Source organism: Emys orbicularis, chromosome 1 (assembly GCF_028017835.1).
Source record: "Emys orbicularis isolate rEmyOrb1 chromosome 1, rEmyOrb1.hap1, whole genome shotgun sequence".
NCBI lineage: Eukaryota > Metazoa > Chordata > Testudines > Emydidae > Emys > Emys orbicularis.
In genome coordinates this window covers 209,450,281-209,465,651 of record NC_088683.1, presented here as the reverse complement: position 1 = coordinate 209,465,651, position 15,371 = coordinate 209,450,281, and the positions used below count along the sequence as shown (strand labels likewise).

At 36.7% G+C, this 15,371-nt stretch overlaps 1 protein-coding gene across 4 annotated transcripts in view; it reads right to left on the bottom strand.

The window, feature by feature from the left end:
• Positions 1 to 9,502: 9,502 nt before the first annotated feature.
• PKNOX1 (PBX/knotted 1 homeobox 1) overlaps positions 9,503 to 15,371 on the bottom strand; it is a 64,396-nt gene continuing 58,527 nt past the window's right edge. For 3 of the 4 annotated variants that reach the window (XM_065399754.1, XM_065399674.1, XM_065399831.1), the window contains 5 exons: positions 14,305 to 14,343; positions 14,031 to 14,159; positions 12,972 to 13,048; positions 11,580 to 11,752; positions 9,503 to 10,307 (listed from right to left, as the gene is read on the bottom strand). In XM_065399754.1, coding sequence (XP_065255826.1) covers positions 10,096 to 10,307; positions 11,580 to 11,752; positions 12,972 to 13,048; positions 14,031 to 14,159; positions 14,305 to 14,343 — 630 coding nt within the window. In that variant the 3' untranslated portion in view covers positions 9,503 to 10,095. The remainder of the gene's footprint in view (positions 10,308 to 11,579; positions 11,753 to 12,971; positions 13,049 to 14,030; positions 14,160 to 14,304; positions 14,344 to 15,371) is intronic. The other variant, XM_065399906.1, reaches the window with a different exon arrangement.

Genomic DNA, 15,371 nt, shown 5'->3' with positions numbered 1-15,371 from the left:
TGGAGAGCAAGTGGAGAAAGATGAATACTTAACAGTCTTGACGTGGGGGAGGGGATGGAGATTGCATCCTCAGGGAGGCCTCCTGCCTCTTGAATCACAGTCAGTGAACTTTGGGAAGACAGCATGGTGTCTACACCCCAGCAGGAGAGAGAAACGTGGTTTGGGCTTACTTTTCAAAGTATACATTGCAAAGATTTAGTGGACTATAGAAGACGGGGGTCTGAACCTCAAATGATAAGCTATTGAATCAAACTGATTATACAGAATATTACTGTATGATAGAAGTGTACTAAGATCTTTTATGACTCACCAGTGTGTCACAGGCTTTAATACCATTGTGAAATGTATGTATTGACACTATATGCAGAATTATGGGTACTCACTGATATTATGCTTTAAAGTCCAACTAAACGCAGGGAAAAACAGGTTCTCCCCAGACAGGAGGGAAAGTAGCTATGGAATCAAAACAACGGAAGCCCCCATTTACATATGAATCAGCAGAGGGCTGGGAAGTCAACAAGAAGGGAAGAACAGCAGAGAGCCTTCCTGCCTCTTGTAACAGGGTCAATGAACTTTGGGAGACATAAGCAGAAACGGAGAGCCATTTTGGTATCCATTAATTGGGGGATTAAAGGGACCACAGCTCTTGAAAATCACAGAATGTTGGCTCCTTCAAGCAAGGGGGTTGAAGTCTCTGGGAACTGAGTTTCAGTGTGAAAACTGCTTAGACAAAGACTGTAGCTTGCTGAAATTAAGTTTTTTATGTCATAGAAGCGTATTTTTCTTTCGTTTGTAACCCTTTCTATCTTTACTCCTTATACTTGATCCTTAAACCTAGGAATTTTTGTTTAATAAACTTGTTTTACTTTTACGATAAAACAATTCAGTGCGCTGATTGAAAGGAAGGGTGTGTTAATCCCAGTTAAACTAACAGGCTGCAGTGGACTGCCTCTTTCAAGGAGCAACAAACATAAAACTTCTGTGAGTGTTCTGCAGGGGGACTAGAAACTGCACGGAGACATCTCTGGGGAACTCAAGAGTTGGGATTCACTGTTTTGTTACTGGTAAGACAAGGTTTGGACTGGTAGAGTCCTGAAGAGTTTCCTGGCAAGAAAGACAAGCTGATGTGTCAGGGATTTGTCACACAGTTTAGCAGTAGCAAAACTTTCACTTGCTGAGGCTGAGAAGACTAACACAGTAACTTCACAATTCTGGGAACCGCAGCAGATGATCACAACCAATCACTAGACTAGAGCACAAAACAAAAACACTTAGTCAGGTCTGATTCCATCCAGCAGATGACAACACTGGACACAGAAAACATTATATGTACACATTAACCCAGCTAAGGCAGCACTAACCAAAGTGTCTGGAGGTCCATTCAAAACTTCAGCCAGGAGCCAATCAATAAGAATCTGTGGCTGCATACAAATATTACAGGTGTTTGCAGAGTGCATATCTCTGGCACCGAGAATAGAACTTGTAATTTCAGCTCAAGCACCTCCACCACTAGTTCTTTTGCATTTGAGCTGAAGGTGAAAGTCCCTTAGATCACAGTAGCACTAAGGCTCTTATCCTTCTTTTAGATCAAACATTAGAGGAGGAAGCCACCCCCCAAACACAGACCTGATCCATTCCAGAGAGAGAACTGTGGTGCACATACAATCCATTACAATACCCAAACTTTTCAAGACCTCCTTTGTTAGCGTTTAACACTGAAGCAGCAGAACCATTACCACATTACAGGTCTTAATTACCTGCTGTGCAGGTATGTAAAATTATACAAATGGAACTAACATCCTGTGCATTCTTTCAAGTTTGAATATATTAGCCAATTAATTTAGTTGTCTTTCTTGTTTGCAGATCATTTGAGGAAATCAAGATCAGTTTGCAAATATATTCATTATCTACAGGTGTACACTGAATACTTTGTGCAAACAAATTTCAGTCAATGAGGTATATGAGAACTATTCATTTTTGACTATTCACTATTTGTTGTGAGATTGGTCATGTATGTCACATGGTATTGTTTCTGCCCTTTGATTGTATAATAAACTTTTTAAATAGAAAGAACTGACAAATAGTAAATAAACAATAATCTTGTTTTGTACAAATACCAATATTTGTATGAGCACAAGAAACAGCCACTCTTTTGATCTGTGTATATATTTCACTATATTAGAATGAATTAGTCAGTTCATGTTACTCCTTCTTAGATCAACTAAATTAACATATTAAAGGGAAAAAAACTCTGTATAAAAAAATAGACTTTGTGATAAAGCTTCATTTAAATTGTTGCCAGAATGTATTCACTTAATTAAAAGAGAGGGGGGGGGGGGGGGAAAAGAAGACATATATCCGAAGTATGTCTGATTCACAACTTCATGCGGGAAGGAGTGTATTTTAGTTCTAGTGGTGCTGTCCTGTTTCGTTTATTGTTGTCTGTATTTAGAATACAGTATTGCTTGTATTTGTGTATAAATTTACTTTTAGCCTCAGATTTTCAACCGTGATTGCACAAAGCTGTGCAAACACTTCTGTAGGTACTCAATTTGCATATGCATTAAGGTCATTTTGCAGCATATACAAGTATGTCTGTATGCAAGTCAGGATTTACATATGATCATTAGTTTGCACATCTGCAAAACTGCACGTTTGTGTGCACACACACCCCCCCTCTGCCCTGAAAATATAGTGAAAATGTTGGAAAATAGTCAATGAAAACACATTTTTTCTACTTTTAAAAGTAGCATGAGCTCCATGTGATAATTCTGCAAAGCATTCTCAGTTATTATTTTCTGTAGCCATATATAGAATTGATGGGGTTTTCTTCACCAGATTAAAACAATATTAAGGTATGTCAAGTTTTGAACCTATACTACTTGTCACTCTCCTTTTAACATGAACCCCCTAAATTCCTGTTACATAAAACTATGAAACATTGAAGTGAACTACTAAGGAGTGGAAACCTATCGTGTGTTCTTTCAGCATGTCAATGGACAAAGTCAAAGCTACCTGCAAAAACAGTTACTTACGTACAGTAAATGTTGTTCTTTGAAATGTGTTGTCCACATATACATTCCGCTGCAGGTGTATGTGTTCCCAATACACTCGAGTCAGAGACTTTTGCCAGCAGTACCACAAGGTGGTGCATGTGGCTTCTGCTCTCCTGGTGCTCTCAGGCAAGGACATAAAAGAGGTGTGTCTGCCGCCTCCCTCTGTTCCTTCCCACTGCTGTATGTAATGTCTGAAGTAGCGGGGAAGGTGGGAGGGTCATGGAATGTGTATGTGCACAACACATCTCAAAAAAAGCAAGGTTTCCAGGCAGCTTATCTAGATTAGCTTCTCTCTCCAAAGGTCTGGCATCTCTGGGCCATATTTTTCCACCTGAACACCTGTTAAACCTTTACATGAATATGCTTATAGCTGTGACTGCTGTCAATCTTTTCCAGATATTATATTCTCTGATGAAAGGACACGACCCTGAGATGTGCTCTGCATCCACAACTTCTATTCAGGTGAACACATCTGAAGATCAGAACTATAGCATTATAGTCCTTTTGATTAAGATTTTCAAAGCTGACTAGGCAATTTAGCTATAACACACCCACTGAAATTAATAGAAGTGATGCAGATAAATCCCCTTGTCATCTTTGAAAATCTTTTTTCCTTAATATTTGGAAGAAAACATGCACACTGTTTTATGTCAAAAATGCTTAAAACAGATTAATCTAAGTGTAAAAGATCTCCAAGACACCATACCTGCTCCAGAGCGGTGGCTGAATTAGTTGACATAGCAGAGATGTATTGACACATGTTTACCCACACACAAATTAATAGAGGTTAAGGACTGCAAGACCAACGAAGGTTTGTAACAGAATTGTATTCCACATTAGAAGTATATAAATTTTATAAACATGAAAACAAAATGCAGCATCCGGTTGATTTTTTCCATATGATTAAATGCTGTTCATTTTCTTTTGCAGATTAAGTACTATAGGTAAGAAATACCCAATTTCACCAGGGACCATCAGTATAATCTGCACACTTTTCACGAGTAATAAAACCCCATAAAGCGGAAAGACATTTGGATTGAGACAAAAATCTCCTCTCATCTCCACTGTGACGTTTTTATTTTAATACTAATGTCACACAAAACCTACTTTAAGCAACATTCAGGGTCTGCCAGAAACGAACCCAAACCAATATATAGAGAAAGAAGGCTGGAAATTATTCTAATCTCCTGTGTCTTGTGTGAATAGCCCAGCTGAAGTCAAGGGAACAACAGGCCTGAATCAAAGTCCATTTAATTCAATGGGAGATTTTTCAGTGAATTCAGTAGGCTTTGGATCATGCCTTATTTGCATTATTAATCTTTTAAGAAGTAAAGTTGGGATCTGGCCTATTGTCCCAGCTCTAGATTTTGCAGGAGTTTCCCAACAGTAGGTAATTTAACAGCCGGCAGGCCGGATCCCGCATGCCTTGCACACTTAAACTCCCACTGACTTCAGTAGGATTTTGAGTATGCCAGGAATGCAGTACTGAGCACTTGCATTGTCCTGCAATATCCTCGGCACTATTAAGTGGGGGATGGACCAGGCATTTGGCAGAACTCTGATTTTATGACTTGTGTCAGTTTAAGTTAGAGGGTTATTTTAATCTTTTTGTGTGCATATGTTTCCTTTTATTAAGTGTAGGTTTTTTTAAAAAAATCTCACTTTATATTAAAAGGTGCATTTATAAACTGTTTACAAAAGGGTTAATAAAGGCTTATTATATACTGTAATAAGTGGTTAATCAATTGTTTTGGTATCAAGAAAGAAATAGATTGCTTAGAGCCATTTCTAATCACCTTCTAGTAAAGCCATTTGTAAGTTTTTTGGGGGAAGGATGAGGATGTATGTCCACGATCTGTGGTTGAAAGACTTTTTTCCAGATTTTTTTTTTTTTAATTTGTAGTCTTCATCTGATGTACATTGTTACCTGCCCTTCATTAGGGAAGGCTGGTGGAGTTAATTGATTTGTAATTATGCTGTGCTGCTAGGTGGTTATTGTAAGTTTAATTATTGCCAGGACAGCTTTAAATCTGTGGTTTCAATGTCACATTAAAGACATAATAAAATACTGATGTGTCTAAGACCAACTACTATAACATACTACTTATGTCTATAACGTCTATTATAATCATTAACCCTTTATTAACTATTTATAAATGTATTCCTAGTATGAAGTGTGACCAACAAAATCTCTCTCCCTCTCTCATGAACACATACCAGAGTTGCAGAGTAATCATAAAATCTTCGTTGTCCTTGAAAATATTTTTATGAACTTATAATTACATATCCAGCCAAGTAATGAGTTTGGAGAAAATGCAACTGTAATCACATAAAAAGCTTATCTGCTTTTTAAAGTGAGGATTTCTGATCTAATAGAGCATGATAGTTCTAGAAATCCATTACAGTCTATCTGCCTTTGAAAAAACAAGTTGGCACATAGGACTTGTACTGCATTGCACAGGAAAAATCGTTCTGAAAGTGTTTTGAAAAAGCAGTTACTGTACATGCCTGGAAGCCACTTTTTGGAAGTTCAATGTCCATACCATTTTAATTAACAATTTCAGAGCAACAAAAACAAAGAACACATATCATAGACTAACTACCTGCTAAGTCTTTCATTCCTCAAAACAGCTTTTGCGCTGCAAAATCACAGTCCACCTCTCCCACCCAAAAACATTAAGAACCAGTAAACCATTTTTTCTGCATTTGGGTAAACAAAACAGGCCAAAAAACTGTCCCAGACAAAAAATCTTGGGTAACTAGTCTGATATGATATTTTCCAGCTATGTTACAGATTCCTGAAAATACGACTGATGTTGAACTAAATAATGCTAATGTAATTAAAGCAATGTGAATGCTTCAACTTTAAAGACAAGGCATGCTTTTTCCATTCACAGAAACTGTTCATGTAAAAATCCATCATCCATGAAGCATGTTCTGATTTTTAATTTTTCTTTGCTTTGATAGATCAGTTGCTTCACAACATCCCTTAAAAGACAACTATCCAAGAAAAGCTAAATGTACAGTGTTCACATTTTAAAGATTGTCAGTTTTATAGAACAAATGTTGCTAAAACAGTGGAAGATTGAGGGTCATTTCTGTCACTATCTGAAAACATGGGCATCTAATAACATTAGGTAAATATTTTGACAGTAGACTACAAGGTTAGTAAGTTTGTAAAAAGGCGCGCTCTCTCACACAGTCAAAAAAAAAGAAAAGAAAAAAAGAGTGATTATTCAGTAGATCCTACAGAACTACAGAGCAGAACAAAACGTATATTTCCATGTTGCACAGGTAACCAAATGACATGGTTAGGGTGATCTTTTAACAGCATACTTGCGCCATCTTTCATTCTACTTCATGTTGAATGATTAAGTAAAATTATTTTATAATGTGAAAAATAAAATACTTGAAAGAGTTTAGTAAGCCTAGAAAAATCAGATTTGGGTTTGGCAAAGCCAACCTAGCTATTCAATCTACAATGAAACAACAACAAAGTTCAGTCAAGTCCTAAATGTTTCCAGGAGTACTCTTCAGCAATACATTTCACAATTCAGAAGTAATACCTGTTTAATTGTAGTATTTAAATGAACAAAGTAAAACCTAAACTTGCATTCTCATTGATTTTTCTTGGCTAGCTTTACTTTTGGGGGGAGATGATTACAGTCCGAATGCATTCTATTTACTATGGCAGAGGGGGAAATTGTTTAGAAATAGAAATGTTTCACTAGTGTTAACATCTTAGATTTTCACGAGGGAATGAAGGTTACTTATATTTCCAACATGCTTTCCAAATTATATTTTGCCTAGTCAACTTTAAACCCAGCTGAATTTTTGGTGAATGTTTTGTCTGAATGATTATCAAAAATAAAAGAAGACCAAAAATACTACAATAGCGTACCTATAAATCACACAGTTATGGCTGGAGAGGTAATTTCATCTTGCATAGGCTGAATAATTATTCATTAATTGCTCCCAAGCAGGTTTGGTACCAAAAATTGAATCATTAGTAACTTAAATTCACTTAATTACAATCAAGTGCATCTGTTTTAATTTTGCACAATATCCATGATTTCTTTTTAAATGTTGCAGTTTTAGTTATTAGATGTCAGTCCTTGAAAAAATTTGGGCCCCATAGTTTGTTAAATAGTACCTTTGATTATATTTGTAAAATTACTTCAGTTTTAATAGTTTACTTTTCACTATACTGTTCACTTTTTGCAGTTTTCTTGAGACTGACATTAAAAATGGATTACTCCATTTTCTTTTGTCATTAGTAACTTTCCAGTCAATTTCACATTCCAGGTACTTATGCACTGGATAAACACTGCAAACACCAGCAAGAACGCTTACTTATTCTATTGAATACAAATATATATATTTCCACTAGAACGAAGGAAAAAATCCAAGGAAACACTTTTAATTGGTGTAATGATTTGTACAAGCTTGCTTTCATAAAATCAAAAGGGACATTGTCAACTTGAAATCTACTTATTTTCAACTTAGTTAAAAGTTTCAGATACTACACCCACCTAAGTCCCCCTGCCAATATATATGTATTTAAAAAAAAAAAAAATCACATTTTCCTATTTTTTGAGGACTCAATTCTGCCAGTTTTGCTTGTATTGAGCAATACATTATTCTACTCACGTATGTAAGTATTTGCAGCTCTGTGGCTTCAACTGCTACTAAACATGAACAAAGCTGGCTGAATCTAGCCCTAAAAATATTTTTCCTCTCACCTTCTGTTGTATGAAAAACATACACAGTACAATAGGAAAAAATGGCTCTACCATGGAAACACTGAAAAAGTGCTGGCAGAAGCAAACAGTAAACAAATTGAAAAGATAGAGAAAAAGTATTTTTGCTTCCAATCTCTGTCAGTTATATTCATCTTGGGTGTTGCTTGTAACAATAGTAGGCAAAATGTTTTCATACAGGAGTTTGATTTTTAAAGTTGACTGTGCCCTTTTAATTTTTGGGTCAAATTGGACTTGTCAGTATGCCTTAAATCAATTACATTATACCAGTTTTCATAATTAAATCTTTCATTATACACTCTTAGTATTTTCTTTAAATTGCTCAGTACATATGGAAAGGGTATTAGAGGCAAAAACAGAGAAGATAGATTAAAACAAATACTTTAGAAACTTTACTTTAATAATTCTAACCATAATAATACCTCATTACTGCAGTTGAGTCAACAGGCCCAATTCATCACAGGCATAAGTAGGTGCTACAGTAGCGAAGTCAGCTGCTTATGCTAGTGGTGAATGTAGCCCAATGCCAGTAAAACAAGGATTTTTTTAATGGTAACCTCTGAAAAATAAATTTGCCTTCTATGTACATGTAACAATTTTTTAGCATCTCCTGTCAAGGTCTCTGTTCATGCTGCCTATAAATTGCTCAGTAAGGCAGACTTTAAAGCCTCAATTCAACAAAGCACCTAAGCATGTGTTTAATTTCAAGTATATGGTTTAACCCCACTGAAGTCACTGGGATCTAAGCACATGCTTGGATATTTTGTGGAACAGGAATGGCTTTAAGTAGGTGCTTATAGTTAAGCACATAACTAAGTGCTTTGCTCAATCAGTGCTTAAGATTTGAAGGTAGCACTCTCCTTTTCACACTGTCCTGCTACAAGATTTCTTGAGTCTACTGTTATTTGCACTTAACAATGGGGAAAGACCAACTTTTTCAGCATGAAGGGTCAATAACAGGTGTTCAGAAATAACAATACACAACTCAAGATCTGCGGATAAACTGAAATTAACCATTATCACAGATAAATCTATTTTCATCACTAGTTCTGAGTTTGTTAAAAGACACACAAGGATTTTTTACAAGCCTGTTGTAAATTCTGGTAGTGATGTTTGTATTTGAAAAGATTCTTTATATAATCCATAAATTATATTTTTTGTATGTGGAAACAAATTTCAAATTCAATAATATAACTGAGGTGGAAAAACTAGCCAGTCAGTTTTTCATTTTTAAAAATCAGACTGAAAAAACATGAACTATTAAGTTTCTCTGTTGATTACTAGAAATTGTGGATAATTGTACTTACTTACCTGAATACCTATTTAGCAAATATCTTCAGATACAAGTTTAGATACAGAGTTAAATGTAATTTGAGCATTAGTTTACACATATATAAATCAAAGTTTGACAATATCAAAATCCCATCAAACTGTGGGCCCTTCTTATGCTATTATCAAATATACTATACCACTATGGGATAGCAGAGAACCATGGAACACTAGCATTAGGCATGTTTATTAAATTTGGTCAAATTTTCAGAACCTTCCAAATAGGAATACTAAACATTTATTTTCCCCTTCTGGAAATTTTTTTCTCATGCTCAATACAGTTGTCATTCCAATTCCTACTCAATTTATAAAAATATTTTTTTTATCCAATAATCCCGCCAAGGTAAAAATAGGAGTTTTTATAGCAAATGATAAACAAGCTCACTGACTATGAGAGAAATTAAACTTATTTAAACTGTCATACATTCGCTACTGAATCACACATCTCCATTTTCTTTGTGGGTGTGTGTTGTTGCCCACCTCAGACTGGCAGTTTTTAAGGTGCAGAAGCATCTTTCAAATGTGTGTCTAACTTAATGATCAAGTGCCACATGCTTTGAATTTACATCGTTAGTCAACCAAGAGCTGTCTTTAACAACAGGTCTAATTGAAACTGCATAATTCTTTAGAAATTGTAGCACTTTCAATCTAATGAGAGAACAAAAGGGGTATTTATGTGGTTCATTATATTACTAGATGCAATTTTTTGTAATTAAAAAAAAACAAACTCAACCTCTCTTCAAAATTCAAAAACACATTTGAAAGAAGTTGCTGCACCTGCAAAGACACTCTTTAAGCTTACTATGAAATACAAAAAAGTGCACCCTTCTATATCTACATATAAAACATATTAGAAATAAAACTTGTGTAAAATGTTTGCTGTGCAAACTATAAAAACAGTCAGTCAGTCCATTCATTTTCCTAAATATTTTGTCACATTCTCTTGCTTCCTACTGCAGAGAATCACTGTTATCCAAAACAAGCCCACTGATGTTTGTTGTTGAGAGGTCTGCTCCATCGTCTTCACCACTATCCACAGATTCATCCTCACTTTGTCCTGCCATCATAACTTGCTGAACAGCCAAAGTAGCACCATCAGATGACAGAGACTGGAGACTGTCTACATTCATGTTGACCGGAGCTGTAATTGTTACAACAGCTCCTGGAGAGGTGAAAACATGTATACAATTAGTAAACTGAAAACAATGATCAAATCAGAATTTAGATTTAACATTACACAAGAGAATTTGGTTTTTTTAATAGGATACCTTGGAAATTACATATAACAACTAACTATGTTATTTAGGTTGCAAAGTCAAGCACTCAAAAGTTAGGAAATGTCAGAATTGAGATTGCAAGACTCTATTTGGTCCCTCTGTGTGCATGTATGATACAGTCTTTAATTACATGATAAACTAATATTTCCCACTGTACCCCTACCTCATTCAGTGCACAGGCTGGAAGGTGCTCAGGGAATGAATCAGGGTTACTTAAATGGATGAGACTGCTGCCTTATTTAGCTCCCATTGATGTCAACAATTAATTGCAGTGGTGTTGTAGCCGTGTTGCTCCCAGGATATTAGTGAGTCCAATAAAAGATATTACCTCACCCACCCTGTCAACAGTTACTGGCAGCTTTCCTATTGACTTCAGTGGGAGTCAGATCAGGCCCTTGATGCAGACGCTGCAAGGTGAGTAGGGACCTGAGGCAGGGGTCTGCAGGAAGGGAAAGGCTGGTCCTGTGGTTAAGGCAGTTGGATGCCACCCAGGAGGGATAACTGGGTCTATTCCTGCCTCTGCCACAAAGTTCCTACATGATGCTAGCCAAGTCATTTAAACCAAAAGTTCAACAGGTGGTTACTAATGATATAGTCCTCATTTCTCAGTGCCCAATGTGAGACTCTTGGGGCCTGGTTTGCAGCACTGAGCACACAACACTACAAGAGAATTCAATGGGAGCTGTAGTACCTTGGGCAGTAAGGCAGGGTGGTCTGCACGAATGAGAACAGCGTGGAGAGTCAGGAGGCCCCATGTAACAAGTCTGGCTCTTCCACTCTGGGAAAAATAATACATGTTCATGTAACTAAAAACTATATCACAATACACATGCACCAGAGCGAAGAATTAAGGTTGCATGAACAACTTTAATTCTGACATTTCCTAACTTCCGAGTGTTTGACTTTGAGAAACCTAAACAACATTCTTGAAACACATTTTTTCTAAATATAATATTATATACCAAAAATCCAAGTATTTAGCTAAAATTCTGAGAGAGAAATTTCTGTCAATTTTTTCCAGACTACCAACACAGTGGTTTAGCTACATCAGGAAATGCCCCAAAACATAACAACAAAAACCACTTTATTTCTATGTAATAAAGACATTTAAATAAGGAATTCATTTTACTATACATGTTCCAGCCAATTTTCCTTACCATCTGACATTGTAAGTTCATTAGATTGCTGCTGAGCAACTCCCGATGCAATGGAATCAGGCCAGAACCTCTGAACTGGTCTGTTTTGAGCTGTTTTTTTCTTTGTTTTTGGAGTTTCGGAACAGCTAGAATCCAGCATTGGCTGAAGAATTCGTCTTCTAGCATTGATAAACCTAAACATGACCAACAAAAAAACCCCCACAGCTTATGACCAAAAAATTGTGAATGCATGCGCATGCACACACACACAGAGACGGTCTCAACCAATGTTTTATGCAAAAAATAAAAATTAAATAGAAATTAATATTAAAAATGAAAAATGCTATTTCTTAGCACCTTGATTTCACACTCCACGTCAGGGATGCACGAGAACCATTGAACCACAACACCTGCTCCTGGAGCACTGAAGTCCTTTGATATTGCAAATCTAACTAAGGAAGCAGCTCTCTACTTCTCCCTGGCTGTCAGGCCCTTCTTCCTCCCTCCTCTACTGCCAACTGGTACAGTTCTTCTTCTAGCCAGGTGCATTCTAAGGTCCACCCACCCAATATAAGCTGTGAATCATTGCAGCATGGCCCAGATAATGGACGTTCCTCTAATTAGGGTCCCCCCAGACATGGCTCCTACTTGGGTCATTTGCTCAGGTTCCCTGCTCACCTGGCTCTTTCCTGTTTCTCTCTGGTTTGTCCCTAGGTCCTGCCTGACATCCTTTGATGGTCCCACTAAATTTCCCATGCCTGGCTCTTGCGCCAGTCAATCCACTCTCTTGTCAACAGTCTCTACCAAACAGATTCTCCACCTTCTTCCCAATTCCCTGTAACTCCCTGCTCTCCTCCTGTTTATTTCAGGCCCCTCCAATTGCTGCACAGGAACCATCCTTCCCTCTCTTTCTGCTCCTGAACATAAATTCAAAAGCCTGAAAAGCCATCAGTAATTAATTTCACTGTAGTTAGGTAAGGAAGGATTGTCTTATGACAAAGCACAGGACTTTGAATGAGGAGACCAGAGCTCTATGCCACTTTTGGTCTGTTGGACGGGTCATTAAAGCTCTCTAGCCTCAATTCCTTTATCAGCAAAATAAGCATACTACTACTTCCATATCTCTCGGGGTGTTATGAAGTGAAAATCCTTAGTGCCTGTAGGGTGTTTTGAGGTCTTTAGGTGCTTTAAGTTTGCAGAGTACTATTATATGGAAGACCATCCATTGTTTCCAGGCAAGTTTAGCGTAGAACTGTAGATTTAACTCTAGATGTTCATGATTTTTTAGTTTAAGTTAGACTCTTAATTTTATTTCTATGTACTGTACACATGTGGAAGGCACTCACATACACAGAGTGTACCTCCATACCCACACTCCAATTATGGACATTAAGCCAAAGTTTTGGATCTTACCAATTGTTAACCTGCAGTAGTGTCAGATTTGTCTGGGCTGCAATTTGCTTTTTCTCATCTTCTGTTGGATATGGATGCTAAGGACAACAACAACAAAAAAAAAAAAGTAAGAAAAAAGCAAAAAGTTTACATTCTTTAAAAGAAAATGAAACTTTCTTCATTACTATTGATTAAAAATGGCTAGAATAAAAAAACACCTGTTTCATTAACAAAATAATTTTTAAAACAAATTTTTACTGATACAGTCACTTAACAAGTAAAACTTTACTAAACAAAAACTGATTTTATCTTTATAAAGTGTATATGCCATCATTTAATTGCCAATGTCAAATTCAGAAAAAAAATGCTTCTCACAGCTGCCAGAGTCCTTGTTAGACAGTGTGATCCTTCATCAGCACAGCATGTGGTAAGATTTGATTAGTTACACTGTCTGACGGCTATGTCACATGAGAGTGCTGATGAGCCTTATGTGGTTAAATAACAACCCCCCTCCACCCGAATTAAACAGGACAAGGAAACTGTATGTAACATAAGAAATGCACATGTGATTTTCATGCATAATTTATCAGTTGTAACATCAGTTAGCTAAAACAGAAGATAGAGCGCTATAAATTAATGGAGTATTTATTACTAATAGAGACCTATCTTCCCCTTCCAGCGCAAGTATGTGTGCACAGGGAAGACACTGTAGAATAACATGGAGCCAATGGCACAAAGCAGTTGTTGGAAAGTTTGGTGAAAATTCAATTCCCCTCCACATATAATTTATACATGAAAAGTGAGCCATGCATTGGAGGAGTACCTGGCACTAAATCCTGGGCACCACTGAAATAAAGAATAACAACTTCTAGGAAATGTAATAAGATCTTGCAGTTCAAATGTTAAATATATGCAAAATAAGGGCCTTATCCAGCTCAGATTAGAGTCAATGGAAAACTCTAACAGATTTCAGTGGAAGCTGAATTGGGCCCTTAATGCATACAAAGTAAGGCCAAAAACTTTTATCTTCCTCAGAAAGTCTTCTCTGAATACTTATGACTGCTGATGTTTAATTCTTACCCCTATGTGCTGAAAGAGCCAAGATCTCATCACATTAGTAGCGTGCTTTGGAAGAACCCCTCTCTTATTTTTTGACGAGCCATCATCTTGATGCAAGATACTTAGATCTTGGTTTAACTGTAACTGAAGCTGCACAAATAATTTAAGAAAAATGTAGAAAGTTATAAAGTTACTTTAATGAATAAAGATATTGCACAAAAATTGTTTTTATCATGTGAAAGCAATGAAATAAATTAGCTCTATAATCTGTGTCAAAAAAGGGTACTTTATTTACCTGCAGCGGTAGTGGTGGAAGTTCTCTTGCAGTATTATCCTAAAGAGATCCATACTCTGGGTTACATATTATCAGGTTTCTGATGTTTTAGCATTTTCTAGAACCTCTTTCAAGAATTGCTGTAGTTGCCAGGAGGCTGTATTCACCGCATCACAGCTACCAAGTGCCAATTTATTTTCACTTACAATAAAATTCATTCCAGTGCAGGGGGCCAGGCATAAGATCATCCTTATCCTGTAAACACCATATTGAGAATCTGATTCTCTACTGACTTGCAATTTGTGTAGCCATTTATGCGTGGTGCACAAAGAGTGTAACATGCTATGCTTATTTTGTAGTGTTTCACACTCACTTTACGCAGGTGTGACTACACAAGATGCAAGGCTGTGAAGAATCAGGCCCTAGGGGTTTAACATGGAGCTTAAGTAGTGTAAGACACCTTGTGCGGGTCTTCTGCACTGAGGTGAATTTAACTCTACGGCCCTTACTTCCCCAGCCTAAAAAAATACATCAAAACTCTCAAAGCACAATAGGTCTGTGCATGTGCCTCAATACACATCATCATCTAAGAAGACAATAATGACAGGTATAAAAAGCAGCTCTCACTACTTAACGTTCCCCCCCGCCTCCAGTCTCTGGAAACTACAAAGCTGAACTGGTGAGAGGTGCACACACCAGCTCCTTAAAGAAAGCCATATATATAAACAGATACAAAGAATATATGTATGACAACTAACTTTGTAAAATAAACAGCTATCACCAGCTCCACTTTTAAGAGAAAAATCAGCTAAACTCTGTCCTTGAAGTATGTATGCAGTTTCTTGGGAACTGCATGCATACACGTTCAAGTTGAGTTTGGCCTGATGAATTTAGATTATTGCAACAATAAGTTCAAAAGAGCACGAGAACAGAGTAAAATAAATGACGAAGTTTAAATGATTGTAGTGGAAATTCAGCAGCTCCTTTAGCAAGTATATAACTGTATGCAAAGCCACTGTACAGGGAGAATCTATTACTTAAATGTACATCCTTAAAATACCAATTAATAAGGTTTTCCTCACATCTCT